The sequence below is a fragment of the Carassius auratus genome, chromosome 7 (assembly GCF_003368295.1).
Source record: "Carassius auratus strain Wakin chromosome 7, ASM336829v1, whole genome shotgun sequence".
Classification (NCBI taxonomy): Eukaryota; Metazoa; Chordata; class Actinopteri; order Cypriniformes; family Cyprinidae; genus Carassius; species Carassius auratus.
The window spans coordinates 11,547,577-11,575,390 of record NC_039249.1 but is presented as its reverse complement, the minus strand read 5'-3'; the positions used below and the strand labels follow the sequence as shown (position 1 = coordinate 11,575,390).

The following is a 27,814-nucleotide window of genomic DNA, read 5'->3' as shown; positions in this document are numbered from 1 at the left end:
ACAGAAGCAGAGAGCAGAGGATTGACTTGATTTCTTTATTACTGAGTGTTATCTTATCACAGCAGCAATAGAGAGGCTATCAGAGAGGTCAGTGAATGCTAATCTATCACACAATACAAACAGAGAGATAAATCAGAGCTATTTACTTTCTACAACTGTAGGAAGTAATACGGGTCGTCCTCAATGATAAGCAAATCATATTTCCTGGCAAGCTGCAAATTAAAAACATAACAGTAAGCACATTCAACACTGGCTGTCTGCTATTGGTCGGAAAAACAAACGGACTCATGCCATTGGTTGAGAACAAACTTAACTACAAACTTTGATAGTTGTCTTTTTTATATTAATTTTTTTTTAACATTAAAAAATAATTTTATAGAAAAATAACATAGTAGAATAGTACTAGATTATATTATTAATAATTTTTCATATTGGTATTGATTTTTATATACTTGCACATAATTTTTATTTTTTTATTTTCAGCTGTCATTTTAATTCAGTTCAGTTCAGTCAACAGTGTATATATAAATATTATGAAATAACTTTTAGCTAAATATTTTCAGTTTTCTTGTAAGTTCAGTATTATTTATGTATATACTAGTATAGTATATATTGATATTCTAAATTAGCTTTTATGTTAATATTTTTAAACAGGCAAATACAAATTATTTTAGGATTTCCAGTAATTTTTTAAGTGATATGCTACATACTTTTGTAATCTTTATTCATTTGGGGGGAATATATAAATATATATATATATATATTTTTTTTTTTTTTTCAGATTTTCCTGAAACGTCTGCTATAGCTTTAGTTAATTTTTAATTTAAGTTTAAAAAATTTTAGCATGTAAACTTCAAATGAATTATTTCATTTAGTTGACAAGGAACATTTTTATATTTAATTTTACATTTATTTTAATCATCATTCTTGTATTATTCTTAATGCATTATTCATTATTCTAATCATTAAAATACATTAAATATATTACCTTTTTAATATATTAAGTATAATAATATACAAATTATACAAAAAGGAAGTAAACTGTGGGTGTGTGTATTAAATACATTTCACTAGTTCAATAATTTTCTCTGCGTCATTCCATTTTTGTTTTACACACAACTTAATTTCTGAACTTATTTCTTTAGTTTTCTTTGTATGTATGAATAACTTGAATTGTCACCGACATCTGGTGAAATTTTCAAGTCAACAGCACCTTTAGAAACATATTTACTGAGAAAGATGTTGAGGTGTTTGTATGTGTGCACTGAGGAATGAACTCTGCTGACCTCACAGACGTCCTGTTTCCTCTCTCAGGTCATGGACGCTCCGGTGGGGTTGCCTCAGTTTGGGATGTTGTACAGGGTCCCAGCGCTCCAGGAGCTTCCTCAGGTCTACAGGGATCACGTTAATGAGGTTACAGCCCAACTGTTGATGAAAGAGCTGGTAATGTTTACATGTAACGGGTCGAGAGAGAGAGAGAGAGAGAGAGAGAGAGAGAGAGAGAGAATGGACCAGCAGAGTGAAGAGGAAGATTACCATTCGATTTGGTGCCACATAATTCAATATGCATATCCCTTGTAACATCAAGATGCTGTAAAATGTACTTGTTATGAAATACAGACATACTGGTATATTACTGTAATTATATTTAACAGTAATAGGTTATTGCTGCGGACAGAAGGGCGATCTTTAAGAGTTATTTATGGTATGTTTAAAGCAATTTGTTAATCTTTTACACTTTTACATTTCCTTTTCATGATCGATGGTTGAAGGGTGAGTAAAATAATGTCAACTCATTGTACAAATGCTCATTATTGTGTTCATAGAGCGAACCTTTTGCTAATGTAAACATTAGTTACTGCTATAGATTTGAGCAAAGTGTCACGAGGCGTAGGAAAAAGGTGGATAACCAACAAAGTCTGATCACGATGTACATTAGAGATTCACAGACAGATAATAAAAGAAAAGTTATTTTAATTTTTGTGCACCTGTATTAAAATGTTTGTTATAAAATTCCACAAATAAATGTAAACTGAGTTTCTATCATAATTTAGAAGCAATCCTAATGGGTTTTTAAATAGTATTTATGATAATAATAGAAAAAATATAGAATATATATATTTGTTTTTGTGAAAACTTAAATACTGAGCCCTTTATTCACTATGGTATTCTACATGAGCTTTTTACAAAGGAGCTGAGCTCATTATTTTCTAAATATGACATTAAATATTTTTTCCTATAGACAAAAATAAATAAATAAAATAAATAAATTTAAAATTTAGCGCATATATTTTAACAAACCAAATAGAATTGATTAGTTGTGTAACAGAATCAAAGTTTTTGATTATGCAAGGTAAAAAAAAGGGGGGGGGGGGGGGGGGGTGATGACCGTCTCCCGCAATGCATTCTCCTAGAGAATGTAGTTTTCTTTCTTCGAGAGAAACGTAAATAGTTGTTCAATTTTCCGTTTCAGAAGGCGAATCTTACATTGAACTATAGTCACTATTCGTTCTTTCTGGAGATTTATATTCGCTGAAAACGAACGTTCACGTTTATTAATTGCAGATGCGTACTCGAGATGCAAACGAAACTATTGTGATTGGCCAAACCTGAGCTGCGCTGAGAAAAGTAACAGGCAACACATGACCTCGCCATCGCCACAACATAACACGTCATTTACAGCTAGCAAAAACTTGTTTTTGAGGTTTGCAGCTACTAAATTATAGTTATATTTTAAATGTATTGAATATATAACAAATATATAACAAAATACAAACAGTATTTCAGAAAGAAAGATAATTTATTCATAAAAACAAACAGCTCCGTTGTAACATGCAACACGAACGTGTCATAGTTGATATTTCGTTTTATTACCGAAGGCATTATTCTTTCACAGGTTTAGTTTATACAGGTTTTGTTTATAAACAGAACGCTTTCATTCAGTAAGCGGGCAGTTTGCACATAAATTAACACATTTGCATTCATCTGGATCTGCAGTTGGAGAAAATGTATTCAGCATGATTATTGTGATGATTAATTAAGGCCAGACTCATTTATTTCTCCAGGGGGAAACGCAAAGACATGACCTCATATGTATAGCTGGTAAGTCTCATTTATAGGGGAGAGAGTGATAGAGATCGAGTTTTTCTTCACCCACGTGTCTCTTTGAGTAATAAAAACGCATTTCTTAACATGCACGGTAAGGTAATGACCTTATGTTAACCATGACTGACTTCATTTATTCCGTTTTTTTGTGTCTTTTTTTTCTTCTTCTAATTAACAATGTGCAGTTTTGGGAAGTAACTAGTTACAAATAACAAAATACATTTAATCAGTTAAAGTTAATAAGAAATAATGTATGGTTAAATTGCAGTTACTTATGCAAATGTTAACTATTAAAAAGGGGGTTAACATCTGAATAATTTTACACACACAAATTTAATTGACTTCTTTCCATAAACTGTATTGACTAAAATATGAGACACCAGTGTTTCAGGAGTTTAGGACACATGCTTATTTAATAACTGATTTATTTCCTATTTGTGTTTATGTATATGCTTTATTTTTTTTAAGATTAACTGTTAGATGCCAGTGTTTCTTGTCAAAGCAGTGCAAAGATTTGATTTCAAAAACAGTATCATAGCTATTAAACTATTATGATTTTAAATCTGCATTTAACCTGTATTTAACCAGCAAGATCAGCATTAAATCAATAGATCACCCCAAAAAATAACAAATATATTATATTTTTGGGCGAATTATTGATAAGGCATAAAGATCTGGGCTAGTGACCAAACATTTGGATGTTCGAACCCAGAAAGAGCTGATTTGTTTGCTGTATGTTGGCTATTTATATTAGATATTGTTCTATGCAATCCAGGCAGGTGATTTTTCATAGCGCAATAACGTCTGATTTAAACTGAAGAACTCAAGTATTACGTGAACATATAATTTACCACAGTTAGTAGAAAAGTAGAGGTAGAGATGAGTGTCATCAGCATAGCAGTGATATGAAAAGCCATGTTTCTGAATGACAGAACCTAGTGATGCCATGTAAACAGAGAAAAGAAGTGGTCGGAGAACTGAGCCCTGAGGCACCCCAGTAGTTAGATGTTGAGTGTAATGTGAGTCACCTTTAATAAATGAATGTTCTTCTTGTTTCGGTGGGCCCACATTCACAGTGATCTGGGACTCTCTGTGCTCAGTTTCACCTCTGAACGTAGAGAGTGATGATGAAGATGACTCTCGTGATGACGAGCCATTAGGGGAAGTTCCTATAGAACAGTACTGAACCTGGCTGGGTGACTGAAACGCTTGAAATGTATTTATTTATTTTAATTCAGTGACTTGCAGCCAGTTTTAATATGCATGAGTGTGTTTTTGTTGGTAATACTAGATGAAGACAGTTACATGGACTCGTCTCCTGTGATGGACATGGACTCGCTGCTGAATGAGGAGCAGCGATGGCTGGATGCGCTAGAGAAAGGACAGCTGGACGATAATAGAGAGCTGAAGGAAGAGATGGATGAGTCTCTGCTCACAGCAAGACAGGTGTCATATAAACCACCCTCACAATCAACTTTCATTCAACCTAATGAAAAGAACAAAAAAAAAATCTCTATAAATGAGACAGTGTTGTGAAGATACGCAAACCTTACCTTAACCCGACAAGGGTTATTATTGGTAACTAAAAGGAGAAATAATAAAAGTTAAATAATAGAACAAAATATTAGATTTAACAAATATTTTTCAGTTAGTGTTATTTCTAATTACAAGACACTTCTATTTGGAATAAATGTTGTTCTTTAGAACGTTCTATTTTTTAAAGAATCCTGAAATAAAATGCATCTAAGTTTTCACCAAAATATGAACCAGCACAACTGAATATATTCAGTTTTATTAAAAAAAAATTTACACAACAGAAATATTTATTGAGCAACAAATCAGCATATTAGAACGATATGTGACACTGAAGACTAGAGTAATGATGCTGAAAATTCAGCTTTGATCAGAGGAATACATTACATTTTACAATATATTCGCATAGAAAACAGTTATCTGAAATTCCAATAATATAATTTTTTTTTTACAACAGCTACCATATTTATTTATCAAATAAATTGGAGCTGCCCATGGTATACAAGGAGAAGGATCTGACGGCCGAAAGCAAGAAGCGTGCCCGCAAGAGACGCCTACAGGCCGCCAAGAAACCCGAGAGACTGACCAAGAGCAGCAAGGCCAAGATCAAGAGCATGCAGTCTGGAGTACTACAGGAAGAACCTGAGGCTGGTGCAGGAAGTCTGTCAATGGTGTGTGTTTAGTTGGTCATTGCAATTGTGTTGAACAGCAGACACAAAATTCTTTGATTAATCAGCGTAAAATCATGCTGAACTTTATTTTGTGCAATTCATGAAACACAAGCTATAACATTTTATGGTACGCCTCAATTTGGTAATATTAGGTTTCCTGAACTAACAACGAACAATTATTTAACTTATACATGTAAATGTATAAATATTATATACACACACACACACACACCCATATATCTATATGAATTAATAAATGCTTTATAGTATTTTCATTGTGAGTTTGATATCTAATGTTAACAAATCCAACTTATTGTAAAGTGATGCCCAAATTAAATGTGACAGTTAATTACAAATTGTCATCATGAAGAATCATGACAATACATTTTTGTGCAAATAACTTTGAACTGAGAGTAACAGCATAATGGCAAATATATGTATTAATCATTCTGTAAAGAACTCAAGTTGTTGCATTGAATTTGTGTGTACTAATGTTTTATAACACATTCATTCTGCTTGTGTTTGATGAATGAAGCTCACTATCATTAAAACTTATAAGCACAGTTTTATTAGTGTAAATCTGGCTTAATTTATGCATTTGAAGCCACAAAGCATCATTCTAAACCAAAACTAAACCGAATTTATGAAAGTACAGTTTAATTTATTATCATTAGTTTGATAATAAACTTACCATAAAGTGTTTACAAAATTATTATTTTTTAAATTCAGTTCATTGCGACAATTAAGAATCGCAAATTATTTACAAAGAAATTCAGGAATCATGATAATGAATGTGTACATAGTTAATAAAACCACTTTGAATTGATATATTTCTCTGTAAAGGATTCTGTAAAAACATTATTGCATTGAATTTGAATTATAAAATGTTTTATAACATGTTCATTCTTGTTTAATTATGTAGCAGCCTCATTGATGAAACTACCCAGACTTAAGAGCGCAGCCTTATTTTTGTAGAAAGACTGAAATAAAGAACAGATGAAGTAAATCTGCTTTCATTTATTTGATAAATGATGCACATTTGTTGGATGAACAATGCATTACAAAGTTTTAACGAGGAACATGGAGTTCCACACCTTCAATAAAACACAAAATCATTTCATATCACAAAGTTCAGAAGTGTTGTTAAGGCTTTTGTCATAAAAGCTGCTTAGAAAACGATTTCACTTGATCCAGCAAGGAAAAGTCAAGTGAAAACATCATTTCATGAGTGTTCAGAAGCCTGTAGCTTGTGCTCGTTGAAGGAATCCAGCGTAGTTTGAGGTAATGAAGTTTATCATTTCAATGCATTTTACTGCCTGATTCATCAGACTGCTTCATTAGTTTATTGCTGCAGACGTTGCTGCCAGTTTTCAACTTCCATTGTGCAAAATAACATACGATTAAAACAAGGATAGTCATTTTATCTTCAAGGAATGCTTAAACCAGAAATTAAATGTCCTCCCCCTAATCCAACAAACTCATGGACATCTTGAATGGCCTGAGAGTGAGGACATCTTTGGCTGCTCTTTCCCTTTAAACATGAACCAGTAGTTTTCTGTCCGCGTCTAGTGGATTTACCTCCTAAAAGACTGCTGTCTGACGCTGAGCTGGTGTTACAGTGCTACACGGCCAAGCCGAACGACAGCCGGAAGGCCATTTCCACAGGAACTTCAGCCACGGAGTCATGGAAGCACACGTAAAACTCCTGAGGAACGGGTTCCAGGAGCATTCGCCTGCAACGCAAACGAGAGATTGGAAAACATCAGACTTCCTTCTGTATGCATGTCAGCGTCTCACACATCTAAGCTCATTTCTTATACTTTGCATTTACAGAAAGGTGCACGATGGGAGAACGTTTGGAAATGCAGTCCGTAATGGAAAACGGTGCATGTGAGATGTGAACACGTGTGAATCATTGTGTCGATCACTTGTCTGAAGGGACACGCACCCGATCACCCAGTAGGTCATGGTGGGCGCTGGTTTCTTCTGATCGGTCCAGTTCTCCGGTTTGCACTGAAACAAAACACCATGTTCTTTGACGGGACCCAAACCTCGAGTGCTCTGCGGCCGCTCCGACCCTCGGCGCTCCTGCAACACATTTACACATGCATGAGATGACCAAACCGTGCAAATACTAATATAGCAGAGAAATTATAATGCATTAATTAATTATGCTTAGACACTGTTTAATAGATTGGTTGAAATACACAGGAACAGGTAAGAACTACTACAAATTATGGTCAGTAATTGTAATAAAGCTTGAACGAAAAACTACAAATGAACTCAATGAAATACTGTAAAAATGATCAATAATAATAAAAAAAAAATAATTATATATATATATATATATATATATATATATATATATATATATATATATATATATATATATATATTTTTTTTTTTTTTTTTTGTAAAAATGGACACTTCTAATTTAAATGAGGTATAAAAAATTAAGTTACATTTAAAAAATAAATAAATTTTACTTTTTATATGAAAAAAACAAATACTCATTTTAAATTATTTAGAGAATGAAATGCACTACTGTTGATTTTTTTTGTCTCTTATGCTCACCTAGACTAATTATTAGATCAAAAATACAGTAAAAACCATAAACAATTGTGAAATATCATTACAATTTAAAACTGCTGTTCTCTATTTGAATATCTGTTCAAATGTAATTTATTCCTGTATTTTCAGCACCATTCCTCCAGTCTTCAGTGTCACGTGATCGTCAGAAGTGATGCTGATGTGTGTTACCCGTGAGGGCAGGCTCTGCTGGAAGGCCTGGCGTATGGACAGACAGCAGTGGTAGAAGTTCTGGATGAGCTGTGGGTGGATGGAGCCGCTCAGATGATTCATTTCTCTGTGTGTGGGAGCGATGAAGATGCCCTGCACCGTCTCCATCAGCACGTAATGGAACAGTGTGTTCTCAGCGCCCGCCGTCAGTCTGTCACACACACACACACACACACACACACACACACACACACACACACACACACACACACACACACACACACAAACACACACACACACACACACACACACACTGTGATCGCCTACACAGAACCATACTGATATAAAAATACAAAGAGTTAGAAAATAGATTCCATTGCGAGTTTAATGAAAAGCTAATAATGAATTAAATCATAAAAATGTCACATTCAAATAAAGCATTTTAAATGTATGCATTTAGAAATTAAATTCATGCCTTTAGCAGACGCTTTTATTCAAAGCGACATACAGTGCATTCAGGCTATACATTTTTTTTTTTTATCTAACATGTGTTCCCCTGGGTATCAAACCCACTACCTTTTGCGCTGCTGATGCAATGCTCTACCACTGAGCCACAGGAACATTTCAAAAAGAACAAAAAAAAAATATATATTTGATTTGTTTACCTGCATGTCATGTGACCACCGACCAACGGCAGCAACATGCAAATGAGATACTTAATTATAAAAATATTTATTTTAAAATCTCAAGAGGCACTTCAAGTAAACATATGAGGCCAAAGAGGTTTGGCCGACAAAGAAGTCTGGGAAATAACATTAATTTGTAGATTTTAATGTGTCCGAGAGAAAAAATCCTTCCAAAGTAACTCAAAGTAATCATGTTATCAATAAAAATGCAACTGTAGTCTGATTACATGGATTTTAAAATGTCCTAATTTCTGGAATCTGATTACATAATCCAAATTTGTTTACAACCCTATATAACATATAACAAGGTAAAAATGACACAAAACCTAATAAAAGTAGTTCATACGACTGGATGAACTCACTTGAGAACGTTGTGCATCTCCTCTGTCTCTCTGTCAGTCAGACTCTTCCTCAACGAGCCCAAATAGAAAGGGTTAGGATGCTTTAACCTGGGAATCTGACCAACACACACACACACACACACACACACACACACACACACACACACATTTTATTATTTTGACTTGTTTGGAATTTGGTAACAAAATAATTCAAAGAATCATAATCTGTTTAAGTAAGTATAGGGTATATGATAAAATATCAACATGAAGAAACACGCTATAAATAATAACAATCTTTAAAAAATAAATGTATTAAATCTGCATAAATGAATTTATCTGAATGAATTCATTTTCAGTATGATAAATATATACTACTATGAAATATTCTTACAACTGTATTTTAATCATGAAGTAAAATATACTTTAGAATTGAAATAGTACACTATAATACACAATACAATCAAGACATGTTCCTACCACTAAACTTCAATTATGAAGCAAAATAAATCATTTAAATATAAACTATTATAATATTTGCTATAAATATCTGCATAAATACATATATTTAAAAAATCTGCATTCATTAAAGTACAATAAATAAAAGTATAAAATATTCCTACTGAACTTCAACAGTGAAGTGAACTCTAATGTAAAATGTAAATAATATAGTAAAATATATACTATGAAAAATATAATAAATTAAATTAATTCATTAAAACAAACACTTCCATTACACTTTCAACTGATAAGATTACAAAGATTAAACAAGTGTTTGATTTTTACTCTGAAACATGAAACGTGGAGTTTTCTGTTGGAGTTATTTGCTTTTGCTATAAAACAAACTTTATATATAAACTATATATATATATATATATATATATATATATATATATATATATACTTTCAATTAACTTGAACTGTGTAAGCTACCTGTATTTAAATTATAACTTAATCAAAACAACCCAACTGCAGTTTGATTATTATTACTTGGAATGCACATGAAAAAAAAACATGATTTCTGAAAATAAATAAAAATGGAGTTACCTATTTTTGCAAATACACTCTTCATATATTTCTGCATTGCTGTAGGTAGGTCATTTTATTAATGCATAATGTAATTTATTATTTTATTTGTTTGATTTCAGGACGAAATATGGCCTTTTTTATGTTTTTTTTTTGAGAAACGCACTACTAGTGAAACAGCAGGACATGAACTGTGATTACTGTAAGAGAAAGACCTTGAAGAATCCTGCGCTGCCCAGGCTGCCGTCGGACCCTCCCGAGCCCAGGGAGTCTCTGCGTGTGCCACTAGAGGGCGTCCGGCGCACTGTGTCCGGTGTGAAGGACGGCGTCCCATCAGTGTGACCCTCGCTGCCGCTGTCAGACAGACTCCTCTGTGGACTCGGCCTCCGTCCTCTCAGACTCGACGACCCTGACCCCGCCTCCCCAAACAGACTCCGCCCTATCCCGCCCGGCGACGGGGGTTTGATGGCTGCCGTCAGACGGCTGAGGATCGGTGAGTCCTGTCGGTCCCGCCTCCCGGCAGGAAGGAACCAATCGGCACAGGAGAGGCAGGGAGTGGGCGGAGCTGAGAGCCGCTCCTCAATGGCGGCGTCCAGACTCTCCAGCTGAAGGAGTGTGGCTTTGACCTGATCCACATAGACACAGTCTGGACCTGGAGATCCCAGAGCGGGAGAAGCACAACCACCGGCCTCCAGCAACACACACTGCATGAAGTGCCTCTGGAAACATCAGTTAGAAATAAAAAAAAACATGTTATACACTGGGTGTGCAGATGGACTTTTCCACTGGAGGAAGTGGAGTCTGGACTGGTACTTTAGCCAGAAGTAATGGTTTGAAGATGCAAAAGTCTGAATGATGGATTTGTTTCTTACAAACATGCAGCTTTTCTCTTCACGAGACATTAACTGATGGACAGGAGTGGTGTGGATTACTTGTGGATTATTGTGATGTTTTTATCAGCTTTTTGGACTCTGATCTGCTGCTCGAGAAACATTTATATACTTCATACTTTTTGGAAACTACATTTTATTAGATGTATCTTTGATGGATATAAAGAACAGCATGTCTCACCAGGCCCACTATGAGCAGGAAGTGTCTTCCGTACGGTTCACAGTATCCAGGATGTGATGCGGTGTTGTTCTGTGTTCTGCGCTGTGGAAACACCTCCCTCCACACCACCAGCTGCCCCACACGCTGCTCCGACGCCAGCGGCAGCAGACAGTAGTGCTGACAGTACAGACACACGTCCAGAAGGTCTTCTTTCGGCAGGTGGTTCGCTATGAGATATCCCTGCCACACACATAACAGATCTGTGTCCCTGGCCTTCAGCAGTGTACAAGAGAAAATAAACACCGCTAACTAAGCCCATTTCCACCACTGAAGAAAAAATAAAACATGACTTTTTATCAAGTTTGTATCTCACAATTCTGACATTTTTCTCGCAATTGCGAGTTTATTTCACAATTATAACTTTTTTCTCATAACTGAGTTTATATCTCCCAAATCTGACGTTAGTTTTGCAACTGACTTGTTTCTTGCAATTGCAAGTTTATATTTCAGAGTTATACATTTTTTCTCGTAATTGCGAGTTTATATCTCACAAAATGACTTTTTTCTCACATTTGCGAGTTTTTTCTCGTAACTGAGTTTATATCTCCCAATTCTGACATTAGTTTTGCAGTTCTGACTTATAAACTTGCATTGCAAGTTTTTTCTCGCAAATGCGAGTTTATATCTTACAATTATTACTTTTTTCTTACAATATCTCCCAATTGTGACATTTTTCTTGTAATTGAGTTTATATCTAATCATTCTGAATTAAGTCTTGTAATTTTACTTTTTTCTTGCCATTGCAAGTTCATATTTCGTAATTCTGACTTTCTTCTTGCAATTGCGAGTTAATATCAAACAATTATGACTTTTTTCTAGCAATTTCAAGTTTATATCTCAATTCTGACATTAGTTTTGCAATTTTAACTTGTTTCTTGCAATGCAAGTTTACATCTCGGAGTAATTAATTTTTTCTCGCAATTGCGAATTTATATCTCACAATTATGACTTTTTTCTCGCAATTTCAAGTTTATATCTCACAATTCTGACATTTTTCTTGTAACTGAGTTTATATCTAATAATTCTGAATTAAGTCTTGCAATATGACTTTTTCTCGCAATTTCAAGTTTATATCTCACAATTCTGACTTCTTTTCTCAGAACTGAGATATAAATTCACATTTGTGATTTATAAAGTGCAATTATGTAAGTTTATTATATAAGAATGCTGGTAACCACGGCAGCCATTAAAACTGGGAAAATAATGCTATGCTATGGCTAACGTCAACTGATCGGTTACCAACATTCTTCAAAACATCTTCTTTGTTCGACATTTGAAAGAAATTCCTAAAGGTGTGGAATCACTTGTGGATCAGTATATGAGGACACAGTATTCATCTCTTCAAGGAGAAACAGGTGGAGACTAAACTAATCAATCCTCTTCACATCATCATTCAGCTGACAGCTCCATTCACAAGAAGCAGCGCATCACACTTCTGTCAAACTCCTTTCCAAGCACGTTTGAGTTTCAGCAGTGATGTGACGGTGCTTGAATTAACACATGTCTTCAGGAGGTTCATCACTCACCTTGTAAAACAGACAGGAGCCCAAGATGACGTACAGACGCCTCATGCCATAGAAATCCTCAGACTGAACGAGAGAACAGACACAGTGTTACTTCAGTATCATTGCTATACTATCACAGTTTATTATGGTTCAGTATTATTGGTTTTAGATTAAGTTAACGATAATAACCTTGCTTAGGACTGTACATTTATAATGAGAGAGACCATTTATAACTGTTCCCTGCCGCAAACCGTACCCCTTCAGGTTGAATTGCTTTTTATTATTGTATTATTAATTATAATTATAATATATTAAGTTGAGCTTTTAATATTATTTATATTTAATATATATATGTATAATTTTGTTTTGATTTTTCATTAAAAAAGAATTTATGTGCTTTCGTCAATTCTACGTTTTATTTAGATTTTATATTTTAATTTCAGTAACTTATTTTTTGTGCTTTAAGTTAAATAAATATTTTTTTTAACAAATTATAATAATTGCCTTGACAACTTTTAAGTTATCATTTAATATTTCTATTTAGTTTATTCAATAAATATATAAATAAAGATATGCATGTTAATTTCAAGTGCCAAAACTATCTTTTAATAATTTTAGTTAAGGATAATCACTACAGTATCTCTGCAAAACACAATCTGACATCAATTCATACACTGATTTTATTCCTTAATGTTTTCCGAGGTTATCTGAGCTCAATAACTCATCTCACCATGTCACCAAAATCCGACGACTCAAAGTCTGAGAGCACAGTGTCCACTTCCACCTTGAGAAACAACCAAAACATAATAAACACATTGATATTACACCCATATTATACCAGTTTCATGAGGATGTTCACTGAAAGGTGAGTTACTGACAGAATTGTGTTAAACGAATGCATGAGGCATTACATAGAGCTGAAGCATCTTTCAGTAGTCACACCTTTATGTCTGCAGGTAAAGTGAGCCAGCGCACGGCTGGGAGTCCGTCTAAGAACAGGCTCCCGGAGATGTCAGGGCTGGGGGGTCTGGAGCTGTCAATCAAACGCCAGGGCTGGACGAGCTGCTGGAAGAAGAGGCAGAAGAAGTGATCCAGACGAGGAGCGTTCTCCTCCTCACAGAAGCAGCTGAAGAGAGACAAAAAGAGGTTAAACATCAGGTCATCAGCTGCTGTGTCCACACACACATAACGCTCTCCAGAAACACACACACACACACCTGTCAAGAGAGCCGTGCATGACCTTGAGTGTTCGGACAAGTCCCTCAATCACAGTCTGCAGACACAACAGAGGAACCCTGCGGGACAGACGCACACTACACTCAGGGACTAATTCACAGCAAAACAATTATATTACTGAAAACTCATCTCAAGGGGTTAATCCTAACAGAGAAATCATCCAACACCAGCGACAAAAATGAGGAATTAAACAAAAACCGTGATAAAAGCTGGCAATAAAATAAGAAGATGGAAAGATGAAAACTACAGTTAAATTAAACAAACTTTAAAAAATAATAATAAGATTTTATATAACTGTTACTATTATTATAGTTAACCTGGATTTAAGATTAACCCAAAAGGAAAGACACTCAATAAAATAAATATCCAAAAAAAAAAAAAAAATTGATGCTTTTGTATTAATTAAAAAAAAAAAAAAAAAAAAATTATATATATATATATATAATAGGTAAAAATTGATAGACTGAATGCACTGTAAGTCACTGTAAAAGCGTCTGCTAAATGCATAAATTTATTATTTATTTAAATTTAAATGTATATATATATATATATATATATATATATAAACTAAAGCAAAACAACACTAAAGCTCAATAAAAATTAGAAATACTATGAAACTGAAAATTGTAATAAAAATTATTTAGTAAAAATAATAATAATAATATTAATACATTTTCTTGTTGTTTAACATGAATTTAACACGAACATAACATAAAAAAAAAGATATATATATCTTTTAAAAAATCTAAACCAAAAAGTCTGAACATCCACTCAGAGATTAATAAAAATAAATCTAGAAATCTCATGTTTTTGTAAAATAAATAAATAAATAAAAATAATAATAAATAAATAAATACCTGTATATATATATATATATATATATATATATATATATATATATATATATATATATATATATATATATATATATATATATATATATGTGTGTTTTTTTAAGTATTCCTGATTACTTGAGAGACATCATTTTTGTGTCGTTCTTCATTTTGGAGCAATAAACAACGCTGGTCATGAACGAGCTGAACATCTGGGATCACGGATCCGGTTACTGAGATTATTGATTATTACTGAGAAGATGACGTCCAAGATCATGTGTCATCAGACGAGCTGATTATAAAGATCAATACCAATTACAATCACTGCAGTTATTATCTAGACTACAGATACTGGTGTGCGGATGGGATGATTACAGAGATTAATGTTTGGTTTTAGGAGCAGAGCTGATTATAATGAGAGTTATTATAGTTATTATCTGGATTAGAGCGGGATGGTTATGAGGATGAGAGTCACCTGCTGGCTGGTACAGCGATCACCAGCAGACGGGAGCCTTCCTTCCAGTAGCCCACATGAACCAACTGCTGCTGGAGCCACAGAGACGAGCTACACACACACACACACACACACAGTTATTTAAACTGTAATAATATTTCACTGTTTTTGAAGCATTTGTGATTAAATAAAGCCCCTGACCTGACTATCTGTCCTCCCGTGACGTTCTCCAGCATGTCACACAGCGTCAGGAAAATACCCCTCACCGCTTTGAGCTGAACCGCGGCTTCAGACGCCGGATACTGGAACAAGATCTCCTGCTGCAGAGAGGAACACAGATAATACTGGCCACGAACCATTACACAGCATGTGTGCATAATCATGAGAAACCTGAATTAATCATCTAGGAATTATATTTCAGACCATTTCGCTTAAAAGTGTTTCTCTTGTCAATAATGGTACATGATAATAATTAAAATAATAATAAATATCTTAGAGAATAAATATCTTAATAAATATATTAGAGAATGAACATCTCGCAAAAATAAATAAAAAATGTGAACATTTTACCAGAAAGTGTACATTTTTTAAATAAAGATTTTAATCTTTTTATTTTTTTTATAAGATGTGATGACACTTTTGTAATAATGCCTGCAAGCACATCATATAGAATATATTAATAAATAAAATAAAAATGTAAAAAAAACAAAAAAACAAACAAATATGAAGCATGAATTGTTCATAATTGAGTCGGAAGTTGGTTAAATAAATAAATTAATTACAAATAAAATATTTCAGTAAAAAACTATTAAAAAATTAAATCAACTAATAACAAATGTAACTACAAATTAAATATTATTTTGCATAAAGAAATGTAAACTAGTTTTACTGATTTTAATTTTTTTAAATAAATATCTTAGAGAATAGATATCTTAATAAATATATTAGAGAATGAACATCTCGCAAAAAAATAAATTAATTAATAAATGTGAACATTTTACCAGAAAGTGTAATTTTTTTATATAATTTTTTTTATCTTTTTTTAAAAAAAAAATGTTTTATTAGATCTGATGACACTTTTGTAATAATGCCATGCAAGCACATCATATAGAATATATCAATAAATAAAATAAAAATTTAATAAAAAACAACAACAACAACAAAAAAATAAGAAGCATGAATTGTTCATAACTGAGTCTGAGGTTTGTTAAATAAATAAATTAAAAATTTAATATTACACATTTTAAGAAGTTTGAATTGTTCATAAGATTAGGAACATTTATTAAGTAAATTTGGTACAATAAAATAAAAGAACATCAATTACATGAAATTTAAAATAAAACTATTTTTTGAAGAAGCAGGAACATGTAGGAACATGTAAATCAGCCATCTTTCATAAGTTCTGTTCTTCTTCGACGAAACACATTGACTTTAAATTACGACTAGCTCACAGCTCATAACTCTGCCCAAACCCACACATGTTCCCATGAGGAGCCGCTATTCTCCTTCTGATGCGAGACGCTTGAGGTTTGTCTGCAGGAGAGAACGAAGCCGAAGGACGCTTCTTTTGTCATTTTGATTAGTATGCGGAGCAGGAACGATTCGACCTGGCAGCGCTTTCAGACCACGAGCGCTTGAGTTTGTGCTGTCCTCCTCCACACACACACACACACACACACATCTCTTATCTCTAAACGCTCCCGCCAGCGATCAGAGGTGGTCGTTTTGGCTCGAGGCAGCACTGCGGCCTGTGGTTTGAGAGCAGCAGCACATAAAAACACACATTATGAACACTCAAACTCACATTAGAGCTCGGCGCGGTATCAATCACTGCAGACAGAACGAGGTTTTTAAGAGAGTCCGAGCGCAAACGCTTCCACTGAGAGAGATTTAGTGCTGCTCTGAACTATCAGCACCTGGACGGAGGCATTTACACAAGCGGCTTCGATGGGTTCAACACTTCAGCCTGACAGGAGCCGTCTGGGGGCCAAAAAACTGCTTCAATCGTTGTAGAGGGTGTAAATCTGTGCAAGACTAAGTCAGAGCTCCTCATTCCTGCAGGGTTTAGGTTTAAACGTGATCCAACACACCTGGCTGCAGTTTCCAAGCAAAGCCAGAGACTCTGATTAGTTGATCCGAGTGTGTTTAGTGTTATTAGATGGAGCTAGACTTCACAGTAAAGTGGCTCTGCAGAACCAGGACCAAAAAAACTGGTAAATCAAATCCAAAATCGCTAAACTAAACTGAAATAAAGCTGCAATAAAATATCACTTCACATTTACTTTTTAGAGTGCGTTCTAACTCGAAATAGATAACTTAACAGAAATAGAATCTTGATCTGGAATGAAAAAGAAAAAATAGTCATATTTAAATAGAACAAAAACTAATAAAAATTACAAAACCACACAGCAAAATGACTAAAACTTAAACAAAAATGAAATTAAAGGCAAATAAAAATAATAATAAAAATTAAAATAATGCATGAATAATACTAAAATATCACTTTCCTGTACTGACTGAATGGCACGTTTCAGTAAAAAAATTACTTTAAAAAAAAAAAAGTAATCAAAATGAAATATTATTTTGCATAAACAAATTTGAGCTAGTTTATACAGATTTTAATTTAAAATTGCAATATACTTTATTACAAAAATATTACAAGAATATTTAGCATTAAATAACAAAGCAAAGTTATGAAAAAACACATTTACGCTGATTTAAATAGAAATACATATTTATGATAAAATATAAGAAATACCTGTAATTTGTTTAATGTTTTATATTTTAATTTCGTATATTTTAATGAGTTACAACAATATAATTTCACTCTCTTACGGTTTCAGTATCTTTTATTACTGAGTTCCACACACACACACACACACACACACACACACACACACACACACACACACACACACATATATATATACATATATTCTATTTGTTTACAATATTTTTATCATGTTTAATATATTTTTAGATGTGGTTTTTTTTAAGGACAAAATGCGTTTAACTGTCTAGAAAAAAATAACTATAGTAAAAAATAAAAAAAAACATTAATGCCTTTAAATATATTTCTAACTACAATTTTCTTATTTTAAATATGTTTTTTGTTTTTCTACACATGCTCTGTGCAGGTTTTGTGAAAGTCGTCCTGCTGCATTTCCGCCAATCTTAACTTTTCATTCACATTTTGCTTCTCTTTATGAAATGAGTAATTCAAGCCCTTGAAAAGAAAACTTTCCAAAGTGCTGCCGAGTGTTTTTTCTCTCTAGCAGTGAATTATTGAGCCAGGCGCAGGCAAACGTCTCGCTCTCTTCTCCTGTTCCCTCACAGCAGAGCCATTCATGCTCAATCCTGACTGATTTCACTGGGGAAACTCTTTTGGATGTTGATGGATCAAGCGCTGAATAACTCCACACACTCTGCCCAGTTCTCACAAGCTGAACATGACACCGTGTTCCTCTGAATGAAGTCAAAAGCACTGACCTCGTCCTGCGGCGCATCGGAGTCCAGTTTGAGCGAGAGGTACATGACGATGTGCGGGACATGTGCGATGGACATCTGCAGCTCGACGGTGTCCTCGCCCCACAGCAGACGCACCAGCTGACTGACCACAGGAGCCGCTTTAGCTCTGCTCCCGGCGGGACAGACCGTCTCCAGAGTCAACCTCACCTGAGGAACACCGAGGAACAACCTCAAGGTCAAGCAAAATTACACTTAAAATAATAATAGAGCACATTGAGCACAGCCGTATAATAACGGTTGATATTGCCAGGGTTGTATTACTTGGCATAAATAAGTATAACTTATATTTTTGGTTCAACAGCCTGACATCAAGCTTCACTTAAGTAAATAACCTCAGAAAGGCAGAATGATGATGGTGTAAAGAGATGTGGTTGTGTAAGAAGAGATTCGCTGTGCTCTATCACACGTTGCTTCAGTAATTCAGAAACAGAAACCGTTTTTACAGTAATACAGTGCCATTGCTCCACATCTGAGCTCTTTGTGACTGATTTCTCACATGCAAATGTTTGATCATGTGACACAGAAGACTAGAGTAATGATGCTGAAAATTCATCTTTGAACACAGGAATAAACTGCATTTTAAAATAAAAAGAAACTAGCTATTTTAAACTGTAATAGTATTTCACACTCTAACTTTTTCATCAAATAAATGCATCCTTGTTGAGCAGAAGACCTGAAGCATAATCTCCACAAATAAGATTCAAGATTCAATTTAAACATGTTGCTCCAAAACCAGCCACATATTGCTACTAACAAACAAAGCGTAGCTTTCTAAGATTGTGCAGATCATAAAAGCCATGCACTCAGAGATCAAGGAGAGCAGCAGCTCACAGAGAGCGGTGTATTCACTGCACGCGGCTGTTTAACATGCAGAGCCGAGCACACGAGTGTCTGCTGACCGCAAACATCTGGACGCAGCGCTGAGCGGGAGAAACATGACAGCCTTTCATTAGAGCAGCTTCCACACGAGCTCAGTCACATCACACCTCATCTGGAAGACATCTCTGCATGAAAGCGGCTGCTAAATGAACAAATGTAAATGTATGATGTCTTCACAGAGTAGGCCCAAAAGAGGTCTGACTTTTAAGAGCTATTATAAAAAAAAGTGTTATATATAAAAAAAAATATTTCATTACTGTAAGATTTAGTAATGTTTTTGAAAGAAGTCTCTTCTGCTTACCAGGGCTGCATTATTTGACCATACAATTTTCTACAATTTAAAATTTCAATTCAAATTCTAAAATATTTTTTCTTCATGTGAAGGTAAAGCTGAATTCATTTGATCAAAAATACACTATAAAAATATGAAATCAATGTCAATTTTATTTTCAGATTATTTCCATCAAATTCAACTTCATTTATTAATTAACACCTTGGCCTTAATTTTTTAAGTCAGTTTAATATCATTCAAGTTCAAATAACTTCTCCAGCCAGTTTGATTATGAATGTTTTAAATTAAAGAAATCGTAGTGTACACTAAAAACTGCAACAATAATTATAATTAAAATATATATATTATTACAATTTAAAATATCAGTTTTCTATTTAAATAGGTTTTAAAATCTAATTTATTCCTGTGATGCAAAGCTGAATTGAGCATCATTCCTCCAGTCTTCAGTGTCACATGATCTTCAGAAATCAGTCTACGTTTCTTACTTACTATACAACTCAATGTTGAAAACGGGTGATGATTAATGTTTTATTCTAGTTTTTTTGATGAATAGCTAGTTCAAAGGAACAGTGTTTATTTGAAATAAAAATCACTGACAATGTTATAAATGCCTATTTTGATCAGTTTAACGCATCCTTTCTATAAAACCATTACTTTCTTTCAAAGAAAAAACAAAAACATAAAAACAATCTGACCCTGTGTTGGTGTCCAAAGAAAGGCTGCTGTCAGTGGACATAATGGTTTTGTTCCTGTGGTTTAGTAACTCTTTGGATCGGTTTTCACATTGAAAGTCAAAGATCAAGCAACTCTTACCTCATAATTTCACCAGCCGAGGCAAAGCTCATTTTAAAACCCTGGCAAGCCTTTTGAAACCTCACAAGAGCACAGTTCCTCTACCCTAATATCATAATAGTCTCGGCTGTCCCATTTTGTCCGACGGTGTAATTTGCTATCGGTTCTCGTCCTTTAATCACTTTCTCCCTCTCTCCTCTCCACAGGATAATGGCTCTTTTCCTGTGGCCTACAAAAACAAGCGTTACCGTAACCGCCGTCGCTGCCGGGCGACGCAACTCTGTAATTAGGACATTCCTCTTTCAGCCAACTGAGCGCACAAAACCAGCTTGAGAAGTGATCAAATGGAAAGCATTCTCAGAAAGAAGCGGCGTGCAGAAAAACATGGCTGCAGACCGTCAGTGTTTGACTGAACTCAACATCTTCTGTGAGTGACGCTTGCTTGTGAGAAACTCATCCACACACTTAAAAAATAAAGGGTTTTTATTGGCATCTATAGTTCTGTGAAGAGCTTTTAACAAGCTTTCCAATGCAAAGGCTCTTTATGGTAGATATAGTAGATTTTTTACATGTTCTTAACTTGAAGAAATATGGATCTTTAAAGAACGGTTCAAAGGTTCTGCACAGCGCCAAAATGATTAATCAATGGAATTACTGAAATACCCATTTCGGGACCTTTTTTCAAGAGTGCATGGCAAAAAAAAGGACTTCTTAATTAAGCTTTTTAAAAAAATTTTGTTGAGTATATATGACTAAAAATCCTAAAAACGCTACTTAAGATGTTGGTTTGTGTAAGAGCATCTTTCACAGGAGTGTATGTTGACTTTCTGCAATGGATTTGTTTCAAACTAGTTTAAAAGGAGACTCTTCTGTTCATTCGTTTGATCAAAAATACAGTTAAAATATACCTGAAGTATTATTACAATTTATAATAACTGATTTCTATTTTTTCAATATTTTATAACATAATTTATTCCTGTGATCAAGGCTGAAATTTGAGCATTGCTCCAGTCTTCAGTGTCACGTGATCCTTTAGAAATATCATATACTTGTTCCCTGCCCAAGAAAAATTTCTGATTACTATCAATGTTGAAAACCATTTTGCTGCTTCATATATTTGTGGAAAACTTTTTTTTATCAGGATACTTCCAAAAAGTTCAAAAGAGCAGCATTTATTTGAAAGGTAAATCATGTCATATCACTTTTGATCAATTGAATGCAACCTTGATGAATGAAAAAAAAAATATATTCTGATCTCTATATGGCTCAAAACTCTCATCTAAGACAAAAATCTTAAAACTGATCGATCAGTAGTTCATGATTGCATGAATAGTGCGTGACACATTGCATGACAAAAAGTTAAGCAGTTGAGGTTATCGTTTTAAACATGCATTTCTGAAATAAAAAAAATATGATTTTTGCAACTGTTTTTAGTTTATATACTTTAATTTAAACACCAGTTGATTTGAGTTTGGAGCTCATTTGCATTGTGCATTCAGACTTCACACAGCTTCTGGCTTTAGGGTTTAGTTGAAGCGTTTTGGGTCGAAATCAGTAACTATTTTAAGTCGAAAATAAAATTTAAAACTGCAAACTTATCCAACATTTTGCAACAAGCAACAGCCAATCCGCCCCAAAGAGATCAGCGGCAGCTTACGACATGAGGAAACTATCAAAGCTTAATGCACATCGACAGTCCATTAGTCTTGTTTATGACAAGATTACCGCCAATATTTCAGCATGCACATTTAACCAAATTAGGTTTAACTCTTAACAATTTGCAGAATTATTTGTTACATGTAAAAAAATACTGTTAGTCTGGAGGGTTTTCTGGAAAAGAGCGCTTACTCGCAAGCCCAAGAGGCACAGACCAGAAACCAAAACCACTTTTAGAAAGTGCTCATCTGAAACGATTATGTCTTGTTAAAAAAACTCTCTCATTTCAAGCCAATTAAGTCAAATTAATCCCTTAAAAACAGACCTCAGATCTCAAAATGTAGAGTTGACCTGATGTGCCCTCAGCGTTTGTGAGTTTATGGGAGGTCTGCGGGCAGGAAAACTGAGCGTTTGTCTACAAGTGGTGAAAAGCATCTGAGATTTAAGGTTTTTCTTTGCTTTCATCCTTATATTTACCTCAGGGTTGAACTATTTGACTGCTGGAGACAACTACAGAGCCAAACAAACATCGTGAGCAATACTTTTGTTCATTTTCATTGTTCAAACTTCAAAAAGACTTTGGCTCATTGTTTCAAGCATTTAGTCTGAGAAAGATGCTAATTTGCAAGGAAAAGACACAAAAACTTGCACTTACCTGTGTGGGGCCCGGTATACATGACAAAACCCTCTCAATGTTTTCTGAAGTAACATCCACATCGTCTACAGCAACCAGGGCATCACCTACAGAAAACATGAAAAACTAACATCTGCAACTTGTCGCCTGATTCTCCAGTGTGCAAACAGCTTAGGAAAATGATATCTCTATCACAAGATAAAAACAAATGCACATCAAACAGCGCCTCCACCTGCCTTCGGTAGATTTGCACACTCTTCCCTTTGCGGCATGCAAAGATTTCCCTCAGTTATTTCAGATAAACGGTCTAATTGCTTTAGTATGGACGGGCGTTTGAGAAACAATCGTAAAAAGCTGCTGGGGAAAGAGTTTTCGGGGTGGTGTAACTCGTTTGGAATTTCTTTGGTCTGTTTTGGGTAGAAAATGACTGTGGGTTCCCCTTGAATGTCGCTTTAGGACATCAACAGAAAAACGTTCACTGTAAATATACAGCGCAATTGAAAAAACAGCTTCCAATTGCATGATTTCATTACCAAATTTGCTAGGGACATAAAACTAGAGTGTTTAACAGGCAGTCGTGAGAGAGAATATGAGTAAAACCAACCACAGCACCAAGCTGTAACTTGACTATACATGTAATTTGACTTAACAGATTAAAAAAATAGCTTTTTTTGTAGGAAACTCACCAGGTGTTTGAATGAAAGCAAGTTGTTTCCAATAAGTTTGCTAATAAGTTAATTAATTGATCTGAGAGACACCTATTTGTACAAATTGGTACGTATCTGCCAAACGCAATGTCCAAACATAACGAAACTTGAAACAAGCTGACCACAGGCCATTTTGAGGACACACACCAAATTTCGTCCAATTTCGCCTATAGGGGGCACTAAAACTGGAAAACTAGTGATGTATGCTTTCAAAACAGTGCTTTGTGAAGCTTTGAAACCTCTGTGAATCATTTGTTTCGATCCAATGGTTCAGAGTGCATATTACATTTCAAAAATCACATTATTTCTGTAATTTCTAATGACACATTGTTATAATAAAAAGAAAAAGAAATAGTTAAAATTTTCTTACTGGCCTGTTTAGCCAAGCCCTCCATAAAACAAGCCTTGCAAATTAATAAAAGTACATGTGCTAAACAGACACTTCATATTTAATGGTACTTGATGATTTCATTGAATAGATTACACTTTCAATAAAATATTTGCACGTTTTTATGCATGTCTGGCCTGGATTTAAACCGCTCTGACCAGCAGGCATCAAATGTTTCTAGCACTCTGAAGCAGTGAATCATTTTGCGACGCAATTGATTCAAAGTAAAAAAAAATTGTACTGGACATTTGAACTGTAGTGCAAGTAAAAATACTAATACATTTTCCTAGCTGACCCACTCACTGTCTAGCTGCGCTTACCAATGAGAATTTCGGCACACTTGCTAGCGGGACTGTGAGGGACCAGACCATGGATGATGAGTTTTCCCCCTTTTGTCCCTGGATTTCCCCCTGGACGGTGAACGACGCCCAGCAAGGCCTCTAACAAACCACCTCTCTCAGGAGACGGAGGCGAGGAACCACCGAGACGTTTGGGGTTCAGATACACGCACACGTCCTTCAGACGCTGCTGCTGGACCACGACACCTGGCCGCTGGCCCGCTTGATTCTTCAAGATGGAGGTGGGACGCTGGGAAGACCCTGCGTCTTTTCCATCAGTGGCTTTCCTTTGAGATGGTCGCCGCTTTCGCCTCAGGATCTTGGTGAACTTCTTGAGCTTTGCTTCAGTTTTCTTGCTGGAGGACGCTTGCTTTTTGCCATTGTCTGTGATGATCTCCGCCTCCTTTTCGCTGAAGCGGACGTGATTGGTGGCAGCGGAGTGACTGGCAGAGACCTGGGCCAGCAGAGCTTCTTCCTCTCCCTCACTCAGCTCCAGATAGAAGAGTTCACCATTTTTCTGGACATCATCCAGCCATTCAGGCTCCAGGTCACTGTGACACAAAACAAAGAGTACATTAGAGCAAGTGATGAAATCCAGAAAACAGTAGCCTCAAAAAAATATGGACAATAAAAATGTCTGACTGTCATTAATCTCAGAACTAACTTTTCTGAGTCAGCCCAGCTTATTTTCCTAATATCTATCCATTCCAACAGCTGTGAATAAATAGGAACTAACTAAAACAATTCAACCAACTACCTAAAGTAGAAATAGACTGTAGGATTTATTTTGATATTATTTACATACAACATTGTACTGGATTATGTTGTATAAGAAAATACAATGTCAGTCTTTGTACTTCAAAAATACATGTTGTGACAATGTAATGTAATTTAAATATGTTACTTGCTGTTTCTTTGTAATTAATTGGGGATTTTACTAGTAATTTCTGGGTGAAAATGGTTTCAAAAGCCATTTTTGTGTAGTATTTATTAATATTTTTAATAAGCTTTGATTTCACATTTTCAGTTATCATTTTTATCAAGTTTTTGTATTTTTTATGTTCTTTAGTCATTTTAATTTTTCCAAACATTCCTATTTAGCTTAATTTCTATTACTTTAGTTTAAGCAATTTTAATACTTAAAACTTTCCGTTTTGTTTTGTTAGTTGCATTTTTTATAATGATTTTAGTTTTAGTTAACAGTAACAACACTGGACATTAACTATTCACAATTATCACAAATCTAAGGTCCAGTTTTTTTTATAAAAGCATATATTAGACTTGGACAACTGATTGGTATTTACTTTGGAGGCTTTACAAATTTGACAAATTTATTTAAAAATTAATACTCTATGTAGTTTCTCAAATTATAAAAGCACAAAATGCATGAAGACATATAATTATACAAAAAAAAAAAAACAGTTTAAGCAAATGATCAACTATGCATGTCTCACAAACACAATATAAGAAAACATTTTTTGTTTTATATGCATGTGAAAATATTGCAGACTGCATTTCAGCCTCAGTAATGAAGCAATACGTGATAGAAGAGTGTCTTGAAACTCAAACTAAACACTACAAAAGCAATGAGTCAGAATGCTGCGGGGAAAGCCACACATCTCAAAGCTTTGAAACCCAATCCTCTCCTTCATTCCAGAACAACTCAACTCAATGCTCAGCCAGACATTATATTTTCTTCCCCATTTCTAAATTAAGCCACACTACTCTGGCGGTTAGCTCTTGGCAACTATGTCCATAAATTCACTAAAGATGGTGAATAGCATATAATTATTTATGATGGCTGACTTTCCAAATTGGAAACAGAAAATCCCCTTAAAAAATGAAAGAGGGCAGAGAATGGACAATGTCTATTTTCCTTTTTCATAAGCCTCTCTTTCTAGATGTGGGTCAGAAGAGACCACTCCACTGAAATGAGTGTTGAACTTAAACTAGCTCTAATATATTTTGCTATTTAAATAGACTTCAATTATAATAAAACAAAAACTAATCGGTCTAATGTGTTTACATACAGCAGGAGAATACAAGTTTACAACGATGTAAATAAAAAACGTACGTTTATAGCGAAGCATGCAAAATGCTAGATATCTAATTAGCAATCCACTTATTAATAATGACAGTTTTTGAATTTGTTTATGCTCTTACTCGGAGTAATCTGAGTAACTGTAACATGATGCATCAGAATCAGTTTCGCTCCCTCCTTCTTCCTCCGTGTTATTTTCGCGTATGTCGCACTCAAAATCCGCTTCGGTTTCATCTTTAAAATGTCTAGAAGCCATTAGAGCATTTTTCTACTCAATAAACGGCGCTCGTGTCCGTTTAGATCTGTTTCAGGAGGCGCATTCTTCTTTTGAAAGGCTACAGTGTCTTGCCATGTCATCCGCATACGGGTCTCTCTAACGACCACGTGATGCGTTTCTCAAACAGCGATTGGTGGAATCGAGTCGTATCTATAGCAACAAGGAAGCTTTTGTTGAACGGCGTGGAAAGTTGTTACGCGTCGCGTTACAAAAAACGGCGACAACACAATCGCCTAGCGACTTCAGAATCATTAATAGTGTTTTAATATAATTAATTAAGCAGAATTAAAAACAAATATCATAATAATGAAATAATAAATATTAAGAAATCTTCGTTTTAAAATTAACTAGACGTTTATAATGACAGCTGAATAAATTAGCTATTTTGTCATTTTGATATAAAGGTCGTTTAAAAGCCGTATTTAAAATATAAAAATGTGTCTGAACTCAAGTGGCCCCCCAAAACCGCACGAGGTCTTTAAATCCTGTCCGGCATGCGAGAAAAAGCTTCTCGGGATTCAACTATTCTGTCGCGGAGAAAAGCAACAAACAAACAACACACAATATATGATCAAATAAAACGAGTCCTACGAACCTGTACAGAAGCACACTCCGTATAGAATCAAAATCCTCCAAGTTATTAGAGAACGACTGAAAAGATCTTCCATCCGAGCAGTTATTAAACATTATTTATGCCTCATACTTATATCAAAACGGTTTCGTCGTAGTAAATAAATGAGATCATAGAATCCTATCCGATTGTTAAATTCCTCAGTTTGAATAGATTAGCGATTCAATGAAGGAATGGTTAGGATTCTCTTTTGAAAGACTGTTATTAAGAGTTCAGGAGCTCCATTTATGACACGAGCAGACGATGGCGAGTCCAGTTTCTGTAAAGAAGCAAGGAAAGAAGTATGTGGTCTTGAGTATTTCTCCAGACGACGACAGACAGAGACTGACTGCATGAGCCGATGCTTGTCAAGGCTGATGGAGCATGTGCTTGTGTGTGTGTGTGTGTGTGTGTGTGTGTGTGTGTGTGAGAGAGA

General features: G+C 34.7%; 1 protein-coding gene and 1 long non-coding RNA gene across 5 annotated transcripts; one reads left to right on the top strand and one right to left on the bottom strand.

Annotated features, from left to right (window-relative positions):
• Positions 1 to 7: 7 nt before the first annotated feature.
• On the bottom strand, positions 8 to 27,752 carry LOC113105913 (protein inturned-like). Of its 4 annotated transcripts, XR_003292418.1 has the most exons (18): positions 26,614 to 26,859; positions 24,433 to 25,001; positions 23,039 to 23,124; positions 18,726 to 18,911; positions 15,438 to 15,556; positions 15,258 to 15,347; positions 13,931 to 14,008; positions 13,656 to 13,839; positions 13,444 to 13,497; positions 12,735 to 12,797; positions 11,170 to 11,388; positions 10,314 to 10,817; positions 9,097 to 9,191; positions 8,070 to 8,259; positions 7,258 to 7,397; positions 6,888 to 7,042; positions 1,287 to 1,425; positions 8 to 212 (listed from the first exon to the last, which is right to left on the bottom strand). XR_003292418.1 is itself a non-coding variant. In XM_026267289.1 (16 exons), the coding sequence occupies exons 1-16, from the start codon at positions 27,453 to 27,455 to the stop codon at positions 6,931 to 6,933; spliced, it is 2,781 nt and encodes a 926-aa protein (XP_026123074.1). In that variant the 5' UTR covers positions 27,456 to 27,752; the 3' UTR covers positions 6,312 to 6,930. The 4 variants fall into 4 exon arrangements, 3 of the variants coding, with proteins under 3 accessions (XP_026123074.1, XP_026123072.1, XP_026123073.1); XM_026267289.1 differs by lacking the exons at positions 8 to 212; positions 1,287 to 1,425; positions 26,614 to 26,859 and adding an exon at positions 27,364 to 27,752 and having other exon boundaries at positions 6,312 to 7,042; XM_026267287.1 differs by lacking the exons at positions 8 to 212; positions 1,287 to 1,425 and having other exon boundaries at positions 6,312 to 7,042.
• On the top strand, positions 2,451 to 6,173 carry LOC113105914 (uncharacterized). Its single transcript, XR_003292419.1, has 4 exons — positions 2,451 to 2,704; positions 3,066 to 3,102; positions 4,397 to 4,551; positions 5,096 to 6,173. It is a non-coding gene; the product is annotated as an uncharacterized LOC113105914 (long non-coding RNA).
• Positions 27,753 to 27,814: the final 62 nt, after the last annotated feature.

Excerpts from the sequence above, each read along its gene's own strand:
- LOC113105913 (XM_026267287.1), bottom strand. The coding sequence starts at position 26,747 with ATGGCTTCTAGACATTTTAAAGATGAAACCGAAGCGGATTTTGAGTGC. Across the intron at positions 15,557-18,725 it reads CCGATGCGCCGCAGGACGAG|CAGGAGATCTTGTTCCAGTA; the intron begins GTCAGTGCTTTT and ends TCCTCTCTGCAG. Across the intron at positions 13,840-13,930 it reads ATGCACGGCTCTCTTGACAG|CTGCTTCTGTGAGGAGGAGA; the intron begins GTGTGTGTGTGT and ends GTCTCTCTTCAG.